General features: G+C 37.8%; 2 protein-coding genes across 2 annotated transcripts in view; both read right to left on the bottom strand.

The window, feature by feature from the left end:
• Positions 1-3,415: 3,415 nt before the first annotated feature.
• Positions 3,416-10,004, bottom strand: mrps15 (mitochondrial ribosomal protein S15). The gene is made up of 8 exons (XM_035673055.1): positions 9,754-10,004; positions 5,424-5,492; positions 5,262-5,337; positions 5,085-5,133; positions 4,832-4,916; positions 4,662-4,720; positions 3,964-4,155; positions 3,416-3,676 (listed from the first exon to the last, which is right to left on the bottom strand). The coding sequence occupies exons 1-8, from the start codon at positions 9,875-9,877 to the stop codon at positions 3,581-3,583; spliced, it is 750 nt and encodes a 249-aa protein (XP_035528948.1). The 5' UTR covers positions 9,878-10,004; the 3' UTR covers positions 3,416-3,580.
• Positions 10,005-11,295: 1,291 nt separating this feature from the next.
• Positions 11,296-19,960, bottom strand: part of csf3r (colony stimulating factor 3 receptor (granulocyte)) — a 10,508-nt gene continuing 1,843 nt past the window's right edge. The window contains exons 2-17 of the mRNA XM_035673064.1: positions 18,662-18,761; positions 17,774-17,848; positions 17,297-17,593; positions 16,428-16,560; positions 16,122-16,288; positions 15,272-15,441; positions 14,997-15,147; positions 14,624-14,706; positions 14,292-14,499; positions 13,994-14,182; positions 13,678-13,779; positions 13,260-13,406; positions 13,036-13,176; positions 12,838-12,934; positions 12,679-12,757; positions 11,296-11,995 (exon numbers count right to left, since the gene is read on the bottom strand). Of these exons, the coding sequence (XP_035528957.1) occupies positions 11,513-11,995; positions 12,679-12,757; positions 12,838-12,934; positions 13,036-13,176; positions 13,260-13,406; positions 13,678-13,779; positions 13,994-14,182; positions 14,292-14,499; positions 14,624-14,706; positions 14,997-15,147; positions 15,272-15,441; positions 16,122-16,288; positions 16,428-16,560; positions 17,297-17,593; positions 17,774-17,837 (2,511 nt within the window). The 5' untranslated portion in view covers positions 17,838-17,848; positions 18,662-18,761 and the 3' untranslated portion in view covers positions 11,296-11,512. The remainder of the gene's footprint in view (positions 11,996-12,678; positions 12,758-12,837; positions 12,935-13,035; positions 13,177-13,259; positions 13,407-13,677; positions 13,780-13,993; positions 14,183-14,291; positions 14,500-14,623; positions 14,707-14,996; positions 15,148-15,271; positions 15,442-16,121; positions 16,289-16,427; positions 16,561-17,296; positions 17,594-17,773; positions 17,849-18,661; positions 18,762-19,960) is intronic.

Here is a 19,960-nt window from a genome sequence, read left to right as displayed (position 1 = left end):
CGGGTGTGAAGCTTTCAATTTCACCAGCATGTGAAGTAACCTGGAGGTCAACTGCATATGTTAAATGATTAAATATTTGAAAAAATGATGTAATGTATGTTCTTTCTGTTTTTGCTTTTCTTCCTGTGAAATTATTTCACACATACGAGCACCTAAAATCCTTCCGAAAAAATGTTTGGTTGAAATGCTCACAACTAATGCCAAGAGCTAGAATACTTCAGGTACACACATTGTTTTAAGGGGTCACAAGCAAAAGTTTATATTCACCAAAGTGATCCACATAGGAAATTTTTTTGTCAGAAAACCACTTGGATCACATTTTAAGTTATTATATAATTTCCTACATTAAAAAGTATATTAATACCATTAAATAATCACATTTTTTATTGAAAATAGGGTACAAAATCATTCATGCTTTAATGTAATTGAAAAATGCAATTTATTTACAATAATGCAAATCAGTACCAGCACTTTGCCACACAGTTATACGGGTAGATATAAGGCTATTTAATACGCTGAATTGCAGAATTCATCAGCTGTTCCTTCATTGTTGTTTGCATAAATGCCAGGCCTGCTATGAATAAACAAATTATTTCCACAATAGCTGGATATAATCAACCTTTATGTCCTTTATGTCTTATTATGGTGAAATTTCTCCATTCCTGATACGGATTTCTCTCGCCATCCTGCATGTCTCGCAAAGTCCGCAGCAAAAGGTCATCAAGGCGTCATTCAGTATTGTTCCCTGAGGATAAAAGATAGTAACAACATCACAACGTGGAACATAGACACTCTATGAGGAAATGTCCTGCAGTTGAGGTTTCTCAATTGGGAACACCCAAAATGTCCTATGTTCATGAAATCTCTCTTTCATAAGAGTCAAGTTACTGAAAACAGGCGAGTCTTCCTCTATGAAACTTAAAGCACCACCCAAAAACATTAGCAAAGGTATTCTGAAGAGTTTAGAATATGAAATACGGATATGAATTATTTACCTGAATACCATAGGTCAGTCTCATATGAGTCCTCATGGCTGTTAAGCCTCCTGGCAAACAACCCAAGCAGCAGTTTTCTCCATACTTGCTTGCTGTGTAGCAGCTAAGTGCAATTGGACAAAAGCAACCAAGAGCACCTGCAAAATATAAGTGTATTCCATTGTGAATTTTTGAAAGAGAAAGAGAATGAAAGTACGTAAAACTGAATAATAATAATAATAATTTAAGCATCTTGAATGGTACTCACAGACTAAAATGTCACTGCAGCAGGCGCATAGCCCGGTGCTCCACTCTCCTGTTTGGACATTTGTTCCATAGCCGCCTGCCCCTGGTTGATGGGTCACCACTGGGTTTGACATTTTGGATTACCAGAACTGCTTGTTGTTTCTAATTCAGCTGCCTAGTTAAGAACACATTCAGCGGTTAGCACCAGAATAGCGCAAAATGTGGAAAAGCACTAGAAAAAATTATCTAAATTAATCCTTTCAGTTATTTTCACATTTTGTCATATGTACTTATGTGTGACACTATTAATTTCCTGAGTAGGATATGTCAGTTTTACTTCGTCATAGAATAAGTCAGCGGTATGAGTAAATAAATTCTAGTGCTCTCCATTGGAGAATAACTCTAAAATACTAAATGTGTTACTCATACAGTTCAATCCACTTTCATGAATGTCCTTGCAAAGCATGTAATGTATGTACAAACTTTTCATGGACTTCGTCATTAACACAGAACGAGACACTAGTGTGTGGGCTTTGCAAGGTTTTGTTATTTAGATAATAACTGATAATTGTTTTACTTGATTTCAACACAATCAGTGTATAACTATTCAGCTTCCCACCCTTTAAATTTTGCTCAGAAAATATTATTATTTTGTATTTTTCTCCCCTTTAAAATTATTTTCTCTGTATAGTCTATGGTTGATTAGGTCAATACTAGATCATAATACTATATAAAAGTAAGTTATTGTGACACAGACTGGTAAATGTCACCATAGTTAAGTATGTACGTATGTATGTTAACTATGAGCCAAGTACGTAAATTATTACATACTTAAGAATTAATATGAAGGTATTACTCAACCTGCAGTACTAAAGAACATGTGACCTTATTTTGTATAAATGCTATCAAAATGAGTTCATCGTGAATGCACAACTTTTAAAATACAAAATACGAATAATTTGCAAATATCAGTATCAGTGTGTATAAATTAATAGTGAACTTTTAAGTTGATCTACTGCGAGAGGGAAAAAAGGTGTCACACTTACCAGAAGAGTCTGTCAGTGTGCACTCGTACTGATCAAAATGACAAGCAACACACCACACAGGAAGTTGTGACGAACTTGAGCTGTGAAATGCTGGTTTGCCAACAAACTGCTGTTTCTGATGATGACAAAGATCTGTGGTGATTCACTGACAAACTGACTATTAACGAGAATTGGTCCTGCTGTGCTTTGAGGGCGACAGTGGGTGCAATCACAAACATCTATAGACTGTTAGGAGGAGAAGGCTTCGATTTAAATGGTTCTCCAATCTCACATTAGATCAGCAGTTAAAGAGAATTCACAAAGTTGTCAGAATCTTTTAGACTATGATTTCATAGAACAACCGATGCATCATGTCCCAGTTTGTCATACTATGTCATAATTGCAGTTTGTAAGAGAAGGGATGTTTGTTTTTCAAGTATTGAACCTGTACAAAGCTACACATAGCTGCACACTTCCTTTTTGATTATGTCAACCCAAATGTTCATATGCATGTCCCTGTTACATTCACACAGGGCATAATGTTGCCATTCGGAAAATCAGGTGAGAAATAACTTTAATATATATTATAATGTAAATTCGCAGGATGATGCTCTCAAAAAGTAGTATCTGAAATTCTTATTCAGAATATCGGATATGAAATGAAATGATTATGGGGTTAGGGTCACAATTTGAGGGGATGTTTTATTGGACAAAAATAAGAAACACATTGAACTATAATGCAGCAACCAGCATGCTGTACAAGCTGTTCTTGTTATTGTTTCTAACTCCTGTGTTATGACTATTGAAAAACCTTTTCTCCACAAACACTTGACCTCAAGTCAATTAAACAGTGCTCAATCATGTTGTAATATCACAGATGCTCTTACAGATACGGAAGAGTGCTGCTCTGCACAAGGCCTGCAGAAAATAAAAGAAAGAGTACTAATATTGTGACTAATTTAACATTATGCAATCACTTGCTCTGACTTATGTTTTATTAGGAGCAGTACAACAATGCAATTCTAGTAGTCATGAGATTCAGTGTTGAGTCCTTTAAGTTGCAGCCTATAGTGGACAATGGAGTTTCTGACTTTAGTTAATACCTTGCAGAAGTAATATCAGTGGCTGCCTCACTTGTTTTGTGCAGATACAACTTAAACACCAAACGCATTTGAATACAACTTTCTGGGACAATTTATTTTCTTTTAATTCTGACATCAACTTGAAAGCAAAAGAAAATAATACTGTATGACTGCACATGAAAAAGGAAACAAAAACTATTTATTCACATGCCACATAAGTGTTGTATTATACAGTATATTGTCTTTACTGGTTCTAAACAGCTTTTGTCTCGGCTGTCTTGGTGTTTGTGGAGGCTGAACTCATCTTCAGCCTCTGCTCTGCTTTCTGCTTCTGCACTTCCTTGAAGACCTGAGAAGAGACATGTGATCAAGTGTCAGTGGAGCTGTAAAATCACACCTTGAACGTGTTACATAGTGCCCACAACAGCTGACAGAAAGCTGGAGTAATGCTCTCAAAAACAACATGCACTATTGCTTCACTAGTGTGGAGTATAGTCTCACACAAGGTTTAAGGTCTTTAGATATGAATCTCCAATTGATACCACTGTTATCCACTTCCAATAAAAAAGACAGCATACATTCTCATACGTAGAAAATATAGGTGTAAACAGAATAATGGGGTCATTTGTTTCATACCTTAATGCAATAGGCCTTCTTGGCTAGCCAGCGACGAGTCACCCGTCTGTAGTACTCTGGAGGGAAGGTGTAGGTGATGCCCAGCTGCTCACACACTTTCTCAAAGGCATCGTAGCGAACCAACCTGAGGTTTTTCAAAAGCTTTTTCCTCCGGTCAATGGCCATGAGCATCCGTCTTTTGTTAGCTATGTCCTGGAATAAAATACATAACATAATAGAATGGGGGTTGGGCTACAAATGTGATTCAAACAGGCTCAAATGGGAGAAAATGAGGACACCATTTGAAGCCCAGTTTATACATCAATCAGCTTATGAGGAGATACTTAATTGCAAACGCAACAGAGACACAGTTCAACATTTGCCACCTCTATTCCCCATCTCTGTCAATTTGAACAAAAATGTTCGATATATGATGTATGACGTGGAAATTTCCAACCGTGACTGTGCTACGCATGTTCTTATTTCATGTGGGGGAGTACACAGGATATCCTGTAGAACACAACTCTCACACCAGAGGAAGGCAGAGAGGAAATGTGGAGAGACGTATTCATCAAAGTTCTAGTGGTGCAAGTCAGCTGCCCTATCATATGATACGATACGTCATTTAAGACTTGTATACAACACCTGACCAAAGAACAAGCCTTTCTGTTTAGCGTGCGAGGGAGAAAAATGATGCTGTTTCTACTTCCTTTACTCACCTTGTGATGTTTTTGCAAATGCTCCTGATAGTTTCGGATTCTTGCAGTCAAAATAGCCACTGAAGGAAAAGACATTAAGGGGGGGGGGGGCATACAGTTGAAATACACTATATCCCATCTTAGTATTTTGTTCAAAACACTATGTACAAGATTGCAAAAAGGCAACTCACCCTGAACTTCCACTGAGCTGCGGTCATTCTTGTCCCGTTGGACTTTTTCGATCATCTGTTCCGTTTTCAGCTTCAGCTTGTCACTCTGAGGACATGAACACAGAGTGTTACACTGCCTGTTTATTACTTGACTTTCTGAAATTCAAGTCAGTGTAAATTTCAAGTAACACCATAATTATCATCAAAAATATTGGGAAAACAGGAAAGCAGAGTAAAACATGACAAGGCGATCTGTGGGGACATAAGAACTCACATGACTTGCCAACTCCAACGAAAGAAGTCTTTTGACGAGATCATCAGTCCTATTAACACAAAATACACTAGTGTTAGAAAAGTAGATTGATAACCTAATAAATACACAGATGCAGGTTTGTAATCAATTGTGTTATTAAGTTATTCAAGATAAGGTATGGTATATACGCATATTTACGTTTGAGCGAGGGGTACAGCTGTATAATCCACCTTCAGCATTGTTGGAGAAAGGTCACTGAACTGGCCCTCGGGGCCTGAAAGACACAAAGTGTTTGGATGAAAAGCGAGATTTCAAAATTGCCAAGACATGGTTTGGTGACAGTGTAGCCTCATTACATACTCGTCTTCCTTTTCTTCGCAGCCCGAGCATAATGTCTCACTGGTGTTGAAACAGCAAAGCTTCCTGCAACTGAGGAGAGAGAGAAAAAGAAAATATAAATGTCTAGTGAGGACAGAATTATGGAAACACCAAAAGAATAAATGACTTATCTTAGATATCATAGCTGTGATCTAATGTTGTAAGACAAAGGGAAAAATGATTTGTCTGACACAGCAAACTGTCGCAGAGCTGATAGTGAAATATATGGAACCTTCACAAAGTCACAAATTACAGCAGAACTAAACCAAGACTTGTGACACACTTTCAACCAGAAATGCATGTTGTGGACTGTCATGGCTTCTACAGGAAATCTCTTACCCACAAAGACGCATTATAAGGAGCACAAAACGTTAACACCAATATAGCTCTGTATTCAAACAAGAGCAAAGATGAAACCATTTTTTTACATAAACAGAAAGTGGTTAACTTGTAATGATTATGACTTCCATCCAATGAGTGCCTTCTGTGGCTGTATAATAGCTCAGAAGATAAAATAGATACGTATTAAAAATAGAGGCTATTTAAAGATCCGGACCACAGAGGCCTATATTTCATACTGATAATGCCATTTGTAAAATATCCACCTCCTACACACCCTCAAGCAATCTGACACTATTCTAAATTTGACATTATCGTAAGCTATAGCTGTACTAAAAGATAATGGTGGTCCTACTCCTTCTTGAGAAATTGATTTTTACATTGAAACAGATGCAAAATCTGCCAAATGGCTTGTGAATGTCAATAGATTACTTTTTTTTTTTTGCTGGTGAGTGAAGCAAATCTATCAGCCACTTTAGCAGCATTTGGGTAGTGGCCAGTGCTAATGTTGTACTACTTTATTCTGATTAGAAGTAAGGTCTGAGCACTCCTTTCACTTTACGTTACTCTTGCATGCGAAGAAACATTTATGCTAGGGACCAAACCCAACACCAGACATTTTTATTTGCAGCAATTTACTTAGCATGAATGCTGGATGCTGCATGTGAAGCCTCTCTATTCTGTTCTGTGAGAAGAAAGTTACAGGATGATGATGCAACCCATCCTCGGGTTTAAGCTGCATGATTTAAAGAGCACACCCAAGATAATGTGGATAACATGGCTGTCCCACACCAAGATAAAACACAACCATGCACCTATCAGATGATGAGAGGATAGTGGTTTTCAATATCATCAAAACACCAATGACGTTGCTTCCCCAAATGCTACTTTTTACTTCTTATATTTCCAGTGATTAAATGTCTGTGAGACAGTACCAAGCGGCAACCTCCATGGCTGCAAGAAATGAAGCCAACACGGAACTGCAAAACTCTGCAGTTCCTCAAAAGGCCATTTGAGGTTGGCTGCAAAACTGAGTCAATCTTCATAGCCCCCCCCCCCGTGTTAAAATGCCCAACTTCACAGCAGAAATAAACATGTCTCTAGCTCATTCTCTGTTCATGACAACTGGGTTACATTGTTATATAACTCGTATATTATACTAGTATGTTAAGGCTTAAAGTTATGCATAATTAAGGATGCACACGCTTTTAGTGACATGTGGGTGCTGTTACAGGTTGCTGGTTTTAGCAGACAGGCTTCATTCTGTCTGCCTTAAAGAAGCATTTCACCCGTGGAAACATTAATCTTTATTGAAAGTGGGTTATATATGTAGTCGAAATGTAACATAAATTTTGAATTTGGTGCCTATTTGACCGAGAAAAGAGTGTTTGTAGTCTCACTGCAAAGACGTGTTTGTGGTCGTCACCCCTCTACAAAGACGAGACTTCCCTGCTGCGCAGTGACGCAACCACATGGAACGATTTTTACTCATTGGGAATGCACAGGACGTGAGACACTGAAAACTCTGCTACTTTCCCCGTCTTTCAGGGGAAAATGAGGGAATGGTGCACGACCATTCAAAAATATGACTGGGTTTCTAACGATACAAAGCTTAATGCAAATGGGTGAAGTGTCCCTTGAACTCCTCGTCTTTGCCCATTTTTGGATTAGTCGGGAGCCGGCAGAGTTACGCAAGGCACTGCAAAGATCACGCTCTTCAGAAACCTATGGCTGATGTCACAGAGACTATGTCAATATTTTATGCAGTCTAGACAGTCAATTTTATTTTCCTCAGACTAGCAACTCTACATTAGCGTTGGCAACTAATGCTTATTTTCATTGTTGAGTCATTTGTCGATTCTTTTCTTGATTAGTCGATTAGTGGTTTGGTCTAAAAAATTGTCAGAAAATGGTTAAAAATGTTGATCAGTGTTTCCCAAAGTACAAAATGACTTCCTCAAAGGTCTTATTTTGTTCTTGACCCAAAGATGTTCAGTTTACTGTCACAGAGGAGTAAAGAGACCAGAAAATATTCACATTTAAGAAGATGAAGTTAAAAGAATTTAGATTTTTTGTTCTTTAATCAAAGCGATTATTGTTTAATTTAATGGCTGACAAGTAATGTAATAATGGTGGTATCTCTACTGTAAACTAAACTAAATTAAATGTGATGTTGGGTTAATAACTATTCATTGACATGTGAGTCAGGATTTCCCAGCATTTGTCATTGAGTTGAGGAGAACTGGTCTCCTAGGCGGGGTTGTTAATTAAGCTTTAGTACGTCTGTGGCTGTCAGTGAGCTAAAAATAGGACGCAACACAGTGAAAACTAGTTAACACATTCTATTAGATGTGAGAGGGAAATGAAAGCATAGCTAGATGCTCTAGGTATGATCATAATAAAGATAATGAGTTGGCGCATTAGACTGAGCAGACAAAGGCATACACAATGCTGTGTCATCCTTGAACGAGTCGGCTCCTTTAAGTAAACTATTTTGTTTTTTTTAATACAATCCAGAAACGTTTCCCTTTTGTAATAACACTGAGACCCAAAAATGGTAAAATGATGGCACTCTGGAAATGATAAGGCTGAGTGATGTGTGCACACATACAAATAATAGGTAAAAACACTGCTAAATGTGGCTGATAAAAGCCAGAAGTGGTACAAAAAAGAGCAGGAATGCCCATCACTATCATCCACATCCACTTAATAAAGTTTACAAAAGTGCAAACCTGCTCAGCAATAGGTTATATTGAGTTAAGAATATTTATTTTCATTATATCATATTAGAACGGGCCTGTTCGACAACTGTTGAGTTGTAATTTGTTCATTTAGTTTTTCTGTAATAATCATACTAGCTGTCTGAGCCTAATGAGTTGCTAATACAATATTTTAAGTACTTTGATTTATTGTTGGGCTAACATAATACCTTTGGTGTAACTCTCCAACTAACTTGTTTATAGGACATATTTTTTCACTACCATTGAACTGGTTGTCCAATATTGTTTTCCAGTTGCTTTGAGTAAAAACCTCATAGGCCCACTGCTATCTTCAGCCTTCATTTGAAGTGTGTTTAGCTCAGTGCACAGCCATAGTGAAGGCAATTTTATGGTAATATTGAAAGACCATAGTTTGTAGTTTGTGGTGTTGTTGACTCGTATTGGATGATCTGTAGAGGTGTTTCTAATATTTAGACTACCTTCACTTACCCTTACTTTTAGTAAGTGTACAAAACAAACAGGCAACTTGGTGTAAATGTAAGTACTCCAATTTTATTATATAATTATTATATTATTTATATTATAATTGTATTATTCCAAGCAGTACAGTTGTTTAATTTTGAATGTTAGCTTGTTAAACAACTCTAAATGCACTTTTATTATCATAATTATATATTGTTTTATTATTAACATTATTATCCTTGTTTGAATTGACTTTGAATTTATAAAAAAAAAAAGGTAGCCCCTTGAGATGCAGCATCTTATTTTCGAGACAATCTTCCAACCAACACTGCCAACCCTCAGTTGTCAAAGAGAAAAAAAAAATGTTAGAAACAGTGACCCGGATAATAAAAACACTGAATCAAAAATTAGAAACAAAGTGTTTTTCAGATGAGAAAGATAAAGCGGTCCTGAAACTACGGAAAGAGGCAGAGGACATAACGATGTATGAGCTCTGTCTAAAAGTCGTTGGCAGTGTTTGTTATTACATTTTCAGTTTACTAACGTTACCAGTTCAAGCTGGGTAAAGAAACAAAAATGTGCTTTCTGGGGTTTCAAAAAACATACAAGAGCCACACACTAACAACCTAAAGTCAGACATAAGCATACAGTGACCCGCTCTCAGTCAACAGTGCCCACTGCTCACGATGCTCTGGCGTTGTTCATGAAATAACAGTGACATTCAGCCGGGTATTTTATGAACTAATAAATAATAAATCTGCTCATGTTCCTCGGGTTCTTGCTGAACTCACCACAGCTGACTCTGGGTCCTGGGAGTGAAGCCGAGCTGCGCGTCCAGGAGCACAGAGCGCCGCTTTCTCGCAAAACAGTAGCGGACGATTTCAGGACAGTTCGCAGGGCTATGTTTGCGAACATGGTCGCCAGGGTAGGTAACAAGGTACACGATAAGTGCTTTAAATGTGAAGAAAATGTGACAGGTAACCACACTCGACCCCTACATGAGGCACGCCATTTTGACTAGACCAAACTAGTCGAGTGAGGATGGGGGAATGTTTTTCTAGGCTAGGCTCACAATCCCAGAACACATCGATAGGTCAAATAAAGGGAGAAATAAACAACAGTGATAGATAGATAGATATATTCATCCCGAATGAATGGGGTCGTCATAAGCAGCCGGTTACATTAAAATACAATAAAATACAACAATAGAATAAAATACTTAGTAGAAAAGATAAAAAAGATAAATAGGTAAGGTAAAAGGTGCCAAAGGAGTTGTAGTGCCAAGATGGTGGTATAGGTAACTGATGACATGAATGGTAAGTGTTATAAAATAAATTATATAATATTTTATAATAAAATAAAATAATATGTATATATATTGAATGAATGAACCAGATATACATTATACACATAGAATTATACATTAATATTGAATATGAAAACATGTGCATATATTCCCAGCCTGTCAAGTGTGCATACATATCATACTGTATATATATATAATACACACCAAGATTTTGAAAATATGATATATGCATATTATAATAAGATACTTGACTATACAAGAAGTATACACAATAGATAATATCTTATATATTGTTATATAATAATAATAATAATAATAATAATAATAATTGTAATAATTGTAAGCCGAGAGTTGGAGCTCTCTTTTAGCAGTATTTTGCTAAATAAGAAATTCTGAATATTTAACTACTGTAATTGATAGTTTTTATTTCAGAGTGGTTTAGGTTGTAAGAGACAATGGAGTTTCAGGTTGAGTGGGATGAGTAATGATTTGTCAATTTACAGATAATAATGACTTGATTAAATATATGAATATGAACGGATACTATACCAAATGAATGGCAAATGACAGAGAGGAATAGGAGAAGACATATAATTAAAATACAATCTAATGAAAAGAAAGAAGGAGAAAAGAAGAAGAAGAAGAAAGAAGAAGCATAGTATAAAGAAGAAATGCTGTTGGGCAAAGTTGGGCAACAAGGTATTTTAATCAAACAAATATTCCCAGCTTCTAAATACATTTTAATCCCCCATCATAGTTTAATATCTGCTTCCTCCATCCTATACAACTAAATGGATGTTTAAAGCAGTTACACTGAAATGTCTTAGTATCTAGTCATAAAATCAAGTGTCTTATTTTTGATATGGCGTAAAAATAATTTGTCAAAAAGAGTCCTACTTACCTAAAATCACCCCAGGCTGTTTTGTGGAGTGATGATTTTATTTACGCTGTCTGTTTTCTGTAGAAATTGTAGGCGGCATTTCAGATCACATGACAACTCAATCATTTCAACAATATCATTTTTTTCTTCAGTAAAAAAGTTTATTTTGCAAAGAAGGGAAGTATCTACAGAGTGCACAGACAAATAATCAACATCATAATCATTAACATCAGAGTGATTTTAGGATTAAATCTAGTGTGCATTTACAGCTGTGTGTTATGCTGGATCAAACTTATGTCAATTGGCTCATTACACAAACTCTACATCTTACAAAGCGGTTACTCTTATAATCAGCAAAGTACTTTTAGTCATTTTGTGTATCATTCATTGCTAATGCTCGTAGAAAAGGAAAGTCATCCCAAAGGATGCCTGGGTTGGCTTGTTCTTCGGGTATGCAATCATGGCACGGTCCAAAAAAACATTGCTCTCTGGGCAACCCCTCAGTTGCCATATTTTGATAGCACTCTGGACTGAAGGATTCTTCAGTCTCCAAGAGGGGCTGTGTGGACTCAGAACGCAGGTAGACATTAGGAGCTTTATTTGTAGGGCTGTTGCATGGACTGGAGAAGATCACAGTAGCGTAAGGAACAGAGTCGCAGTTTGAACCAGAGTAGCCAGGGATGAATGGTGAACCACAAATGGATTCTCCCAGGTCACTGGTGTCCTCTGCACTGCTCAACCACAGGTCATCGTCCTGTTTACTTAGTTTCACAGGGAGGTCCAGGAAGCTGAGGTGGGACAGGTATATTGGATTGGGCTCCTCACTGTCCGAAGCAAGATTGGTATCCTGCAAAAGGAAAATAATTTAGCCATCAATTTCTTTATTTAGTAAATGACAAAGGATAGGGCCTGTACTTTGTCATATGTATGTTATTTAAAGCAGCATTAATTATGACCTGTAAACATTGACATATAAAATAAGTAATGTGTTAGCAAACAGTACACATACAGCAGACATAGAGCAACATTATAAATAATTTGGAGTTGTGTTTCTGTCCACCTGACAATTCTAATAAGTGAGTCCAATATTCCCTCTCCTTCTAGCTCTGTTTTGTTCTCCCACTCCAAATATCTGCCTCTTTTGCTGCTGAATTCTCCACCATGTCCACCAGATTGCTGCTAACTTTGTCTGTCTGCTATTTGGTGCTGGGAAGGTAGTGCACAGAAGATTTATCATAACCTTTTTTGCTGAAAACAGCTACATGCTGCTGCTGGACATTAGGTTGAGGAGAGAACTGAGACTGTACCAAAACAGTAAAGTTGGAGCTTATGAAACCAAAACAATGAGCTGGAAAATGCTGCATTGTGCTATAGTGCAGAGTGGAACTGCAGAGTTGGTGAGAATTCCCTGTGGGCTAATCACTTTGAACTGATCCATTGTTAATATAAAAATATTGATTATTTTGGCTTTAACCTTGTGTAGGTTATAGCATAAAAGTATTTTATCTTGGCCAGGTTAATTTTCTGCACCTGTGTTGATTCTGATGTCCATCTCCTGATGCTGCTATTAGCCGGATCTGGAACAGCTGGCCAGAAACGCCCCTTCAGCCTGCAAAACAAAGTAAAAAGATATTAAGAATAAATCACATTACAGCTTCACAGCTTAAGACAGTGTGGCAATGATCTCACCTTCTGTGGTTGGAGAAACAAGTCGTGACAATGAAGATAATCAACAATGACAGTCCAACTCCAGACGCAGTCACAATCAACACAACAGTAACCACATCTAAGAAGAGAGAAATATATATTTTGAATGAAATATCTGCTGTGGGAATACACACTTTCTTGATCTGTCATGTTTCTAGAAAGCCAAACAATGATACCAACCGAAGGGCTCAATATTAAAATGAATTGTTGACCCATTCAGGCTTCCACCAAACGTGCTAACCATCATGTATGCCTCATACAGAGGCCCAGTGTTGAGGTCTTTGAGGACCACCGTCCTCTCTTCCAGGTCAGCATTCACAACTGAAGGAAAGATCAGAAAACAGATAGCATCAAGTACATGACAAAAATATTATAGAACAGTGAAATTAAGGTCCTTAACCCACCGTTAATGAGTCCCTTCTCATTCCAGTACATGACTTTGTAGCTCTGGATAATTCCGTTCCTTTGGTCTAATGGTATTTCATCCCAAGTAAGCTCAATGTGTGACTGCCAGGTCTTTTTAATTCGTATTTTTGGAACCATGGATGGAGCTTTAAAAGGAAATATTATAATGAGTGATCAGTATTACTAAAGAGAGCTACTGTGCTCATGATTTGAAGCCATTAAGCCAGCAAAAATATACCTATCCACAAGAGGGCATTATTCCATCATGTATCAGCTGTTTCTGATAGATTGCAGAAAATACATATATTTTTACTAATGTGGCAAACTCTTTTCCCACTTCTTCAAAGTTAAGGCAGCCCAACTCTCACACCTCTGCCTGCTCTTAGTGTGATCCTCTTTGTGTCTTTGGTGACTTACCCTTTTGTCTCGAGTAGGCATTAACAGTCTGAGGAAGGCCTATCCCATCCTTAAACCTAGGATACACAGAGATCCCATAGGGCTTGTAGGGCTCAAAGCTGCCTATTGATGAGAGTGAAGAGGTTAGAGTGTATCAGTGCCTATAAGCTCCTAACAGTGTGTACAGGCAGGTCGTGCAGAGGAAAAAGAAGACCTTGCATAATAGTGAATTTTCATGGTAAAGGATGAACATCAGATTAGGAAAACTAAATAAAAAGGTGAGTAAAATAAGAAGGAGACATGGAAAAACCGGCAATACAAATACTATAAAACATACCTGTTATAACAAGACTTGTCTGGTTTCTGTCAGTTATTTCAAACTGTGTGAGAGACAGGTCTGTTTTTAACAAAGGCCTCCATTCCACCACAAAACCAGTGGGACTGGGAGAAACCAGGCTTCTCCACTGGACCAGTAGGGATCTGTCATCATGAGGAATGACTGAGACGTCTGAAATCACTGTATGATCTACAGACACAAAACATATTGTACATGTTGTGAGAAAAAAGTATGAAGCTGTATCATGCTGGAGCAATTTTCTTAACCAGTTAAAGCAGGTTTAGGGTGTCGATTTTACCTTTAGGTAGATAAATCCGAACTTCAGTGGGGTTGGATTTCCCTGCTGCATTTAAAGCACTCAGATACACCTTCTTTGCTCTCCTGGGAAGCTGGAAAGTACAGTAATTCCCCATTGTAGAGCACAACTTTCCCTTTTCACCAGGCAGTTTTTGCACCGAGACAATGTATGACACGTTCTGGCTGTTGGCACGAAATTGTTTTGATGGCTAAAGAAAAAAGTGAGAAGATATTTTAAAGGCAGGCCTCACACACTTTACCAGAGCTAGAACAAAAAATACGTCAGTATTTCAGTTTGTGACAGGTGTCAAGCAACGTATGTGATGTGTGTACCTTCCAAAACAAGTGTATGCTGAGTTCTTTGTGCGTATCGTCCCCTGATACCTTCATCCACCAGTCTAGGCGTCCAGTGGGAGCTGAAAAGAAAGAGACGGCTGTCAGGTTAGCGGCTTGTCAAAAGCCTGCACTTCTCTTCTCACTCTTTAAAAAATAAAACTTTTCTATACAAGACAGCTCTATGGATTCACTGCCAGAGTGCGCGGCAGCACTCAATACATCAATTCAGCCTGTGCTATAGAGCAAAGCAATAGGAGATGTAGAACATGACATTAGCATATTGAAAAGACCAGGACGTGGAAGAAAAGGCAATAGATTGGAAAATGTTAGAGTGACTGATTGTGTCACTCTGAATTGATCTAAGCCCTACCGCTTTCCAAGGTGACCCCGGACTGGCTGCTGCTCCATTCACTCCAGGGGCTCTGCAGGTATCTGACTCTAATCCGAGCGAGATACTGAGTCCCATGGAAGAGACGACACAGGTCCACAGGTCTGGCTAGTCTAACCTGCCTCACCGGTATCTAACATATGTCCAAGAGCACACAAACCATACAGATATGACTCCAGACACACACATTATGAACTGGTTATATTAGTAGATAATAGTTTTCGGTTTATATTGACACTAGAATGAATTGTACTCACTAGTTGTTCAATCAATTGGTGGCTTTCAGCGGTCTCAAGACGAACTTCCAGGTTCAGGCGGAGGTTATGCATCCAGACCTGGTGCTGAGATAGGATCCAGCTCAGCTTCAGGCAGCCATACTTTTTAGGCACTGCTTGAACCTTCAGAATTGTTGGTGGGTCGAACTTAGCTGAAATAAAACAGCCCTGATGTAATATAGATGTAATACATTTTTTCCCCACTTTGAAGTTTTCTAATCAGTGCAGAAAAACTCTGGTTTGTGCCTTTCATGTATTACAATTACATTTGGGTCACAGAGCTAAGCAGCAGTTTTCCCGAATAATAAATACCCGGGGATCTCTAAAAAATTCAAAAGGTCGTTTAACAACACTTAGAGCTGGTCTAAAGGTATTTCCTGAATCCTCAAGATGCTTCTAAACATCTGGAAAGTGATAAGGAAAGCAGCAGTAAACCCTCTTTAGCTTTGTTCACTCAATTGTAATGGCAATACATGAGAGGGACAAAGTGTGGCTACATTAGATTATGAAAGATATAGAATAATAATAATAATAAGAAGAGTATAATAAAAGTACCATCTAATGTTGCACTCCTGTATCATTGCCACCATAGTTTCTCCTACATGCTTGGAATCGGAGAGTAAGGCGAAGGTATTGTAATCTGCAACTATGCCGCTAGATGCCACTAAATCCTACACACTGGTCCTATAAGGATTGTTCAGTGCAATGTAATAATTTAGTTAAATACCAGCTAATGGCTAGTCAGTGATATTTTGACAGAGGTTACTGATCGCCCACAAGCAATACAATCAAATAAAACATTCAATAAATGCATGTTTTCTATATTTCTTACCTGCACTGGTGGGTTCCAAAATAATTGGTACTGAGGTTGCTTCTGCAAGTTCATTCTTTGCCTTCACATATATTTTCATTTCTGAGAACAGGACAAAGTCAGCACGAGGGATGGTATAGCGGTGAATTCCTGGTAGGACCTCGTAAGTGTGGTTCTGGTTTAAATCCCTGAAATGAGAAAATTACAATGTGGGAAACACAGTTGTGTAACCTCAAAGGCGTATTTAAACATTCCTGGAACCAAAATGTTGTTTGCTTTCTGGTAACGGTTTCAGTGCGTTATTGGTAGCATTTAAAGGCAGATTACCATATCTCGGTGTGGAGGGTGTACTTTGTAATCAGGTGGGTTTCCTGCTGCCCAGGGTCCCAGCTACAGGTCAGGGTGATAGTGGTGGTGAGGTTTGTCTGACAGCTGAGGTTTTGTGGCGCTTCTGGTGGATCTATAGATGAAACAACAAGGTAAAGAAAGTAATTTTTATGAAACTGTTAAGGAAAACACTTTCTACATCCACATTTTACCACTGGAGTTCAATGTTACTCAAGTTACACTGGACCAGGATCTTTGCATCATATCAGAATCAAGTGGGAATGAGTATCTATATAGGGTGTATGATTGAAATTTGTATGTAGCTATGTTTGGATGCATTTAGTGTTTGTATTTGTAGTAACTGTGTAATTAGTAGTTGTGTTTGTACTCTAGATGGAAAGTATCTTGCTAAATATGTAACATAAATCTCTTCATGAATGTTTTTTGTGCTTGGACCATGAAAAAATAAATAAATGTATGGAGCTTTATTTTTGTTATATTTTCAATTAATATTTGCAGTTTTATTATCATGGCAAAGTTTATAAAATAAAAAGTTCAGCTTCTTTTTTATTTGATGCTTTAATCTTCTGATACAATCTTTGCTGCTTTAGATGTAAACCTCTAAAACATGTATCTACTACCCATTAAAATGTGCCAGATCTATTAGATTGTGGATAAAAAAAGTTACTAGCACCTATTTTCTATTTTTTTTATGTTGAGCTCAACCCAACACATTTAAACTTCCTCTTTCATCAAACATAATTTTTTTCTGTTTTGGTATTCACTGGTGGGACATTAACCCGTGGAATAGGCAAGTTAATTTGATTATTAATGGACAAACATGCACAAGACTTTGAAATCATTCTTACATCCGGCTCTGATCTCCACTCCTCCTACTACTTGAACAGGAGAGGCCTGTACACAGCAGGTGAGGTACTCCCTGGTGTGATTGAAGCTCTGTATGACAACCTTGGAAACCCTGCCGCTGTCATTGGACACAGAGCTGCTGGGGAGAAACCGATCCCCGAGCCTCCACACTATATGGACAGCTTGTCCAATGACCAGGGGGCAGGCATCTGTGATGACACAGGTGGCTGTGACAAGTGACCCCAAAGGCACAGCTGAGCTGGACGTTTGGACCTCTGCGCACGGCTGTATGCCATCCTCTAACAATGAGAAAATTCATTTAAATGTGGCATGTAGAAGAGAATCGTCTTTTACAAATGATTATATTCAGTTTGGAAAGTATCTCCAAGGCAAAGGAAGGGAAATGTGTTATAACAATTGCCTTCTTAACAGCTGGTTTCCATTTAGATTTGCTATTTTATCCTGAAAGCAACACTCACCATTTCTGGCTCCATTCACGATTGCCACCAGTATGACAATCACTGACGCCCATGTGGATATCATGATGATACAACCTGTTAGGAAGCCAAAATGAAATGCATTATTCTTGAAATACAAATTTCCATGCCCTATCAAAACAATATTTAAATTGCCACTCCTTCTGAGCAACATGTCGCATTGTGTGAGGTGAGCTATTGAGAGTGATAACGTCTGTCTCTTCAAAATACATCATCAGCGAGGTGTTTTGAGTGTTTGGTATGGCGGGCTGATGTGAGCAAGGATGCGATCTCCATAATGCATAATATTTCAACATAAAAAGACAGCTAAAGACAGCTAAAGTAGCAGTGAAGCAGTGGCTACATAGCCACTGCTTCACAATACAGTAGTGGAGACAAATCTGCAGTGCTGTCTCTGTCAGGCGTTTGCAGAACATATACAGAACAAACGCCATACACTCACGTGACTTGTGGGTACACATTTACACAACATGATTGCACAAAGGATATGACATTTAAAGCTCTGCTAGCTGTTACAAAATTAAATTTAAAATCTCTGTAGGAATGACGCTGTCGTTACACAGTGTATGTCTCCTCATGCTATTCTATTAGAGAGATAGAAAGTTTTCCGAGCACACAGGATTGTAATTGCCAGTTGTTAGAAGGTAACCAGCCTTGTTGGGCATGCGCTCCATAGCTGATTGGTCATGTATAATGAGCAGAAGAGCTCGTAAGCTAAGCAGATGGGAGCACTTCTCCAGCATATTACACTTCTGATATTAAGTCAACAACCTGCTTCTTAAATTCAATACGAGACGAGTTGGAACCTCACGTTACAAGCGCATGTATTATGAAACTGAATTTTGAGGAATGTGTTCTTGAAATACTCACCATTACACAACCATGAAAGGTTAAAATTCAAAACACTGGCTGGCTCACAAAGCAACACCAACAAGGCACAGACATGCCTTCACAGCATTTCTCCGTTTCTCTGTGTTGTGTGGAAGAAAAGACAGAGCAATTTAGTCTGGGATGATGCTGAAACAACTACTTTAATTGATTAGAAGAATTATTTAGTTAATTGATAGAACATGTTTTTCCTAATAAAAAAAAGCACATATAAATTTATCACACGTGAAACACCATTTCACGTGTAATACAAATGTAGTTTAAATGTAGTTTAGTCACAATATATTTCACATATACATTTAAAACATAAAAAAGGCATTCTCTTAACCAATGTTTTAAAAGTCTAGTGTGGAGGAATTAATTACATCTAGCGGTGTAGTTACAGATTCTCTCGCTTCACCCTCCCTTTCCAAACATTTTGAAAAATGCAAGCGGCCCTATCTACAGCCAGTGTTTGGTTTGTCAGAGCTACTGTATAGAAACGTGGCAGTTCACCATGGCGACCTCCACAGAAGGGGAACTGCAGGGTTTGTAGATATAAACGGCTCAATTTAAGGTAGTAAAAACATAATGATAATGGAAACATACTTATAATATATTATCATATTCCATTTCTGCCACTAGAGCCTCCTAAATGTCACACACTGGACCTTTAATTGATCATCCTTACTATTTTATACTTTTATTTTAATTATTTTACTCATATGTACGTCCTCCTCCTCCTCTCAATGCTGTGTAATTTTAAATTGTTTTTATCTTCATCATTGGTTGTCTTTTATTTTGTCTTGTAAAGCACTTTGTAACTTTGTTTTGAAAAGTGCTATACCAGATAGCTGGTAAAATGTGTCAATTTCTACTTTTTAAGTGCCAATAATTTGTTATTTATTTAATATGAAATGTGCTCATTCATTACAGTGGATAAGATTATCAATTTATTACAAAGTTGACCTAACATTCTAATAGTAATTATCACATGCCACTGAGGACTCAGAAGGGAGGAAACCTCACATCTGATAGTGGTACTGATGACCCTTATTGATTTCTCCACCAGAGATAAATGTTTAGACACAGACATAGTTACACACACCCACGCGTGTGAAATACACACGCATACAAACACACGCACACAGAGCCAGTAACTTAGACCACAGCATTGAGAAACTTCCTTTGGTCTTGTAACACTCAGTCTTGGTCTCCTTGTCTGTGCAAAAACATAAAGGGGTTACAATAATGGCCCTTAAATTGTATGACTGTTACATTTTTTCTGCCTTTTCTTTTCTT

This window comes from Morone saxatilis, unplaced genomic scaffold (assembly GCF_004916995.1).
Source record: "Morone saxatilis isolate NCDOM2014 unplaced genomic scaffold, NCSU_SB_2.0 Contig24, whole genome shotgun sequence".
NCBI lineage: Eukaryota > Metazoa > Chordata > Actinopteri > Moronidae > Morone > Morone saxatilis.
Note: the sequence above shows the minus strand (reverse complement) of the source record. Positions and strands in the feature narration are given on the sequence as shown.

What these genes read in the sequence shown, in the direction of transcription:
- mrps15 (XM_035673055.1), bottom strand. Translation starts at nt 9,877, where the DNA reads ATGTTCGCAAACATAGCCCTGCGAACTGTCCTGAAATCGTCCGCTACT. An exon ending in TGCGAAGAAAAGGAAGACGA is followed by an intron (nt 5,338 to 5,423) that starts GTATGTAATGAG and finishes TGTGTCTTTCAG; the next exon opens with GCCCCGAGGGCCAGTTCAGT. An exon ending in CAGCTCAGTGGAAGTTCAGG is followed by an intron (nt 4,721 to 4,831) that starts GTGAGTTGCCTT and finishes CTTTTCCTTCAG; the next exon opens with TGGCTATTTTGACTGCAAGA.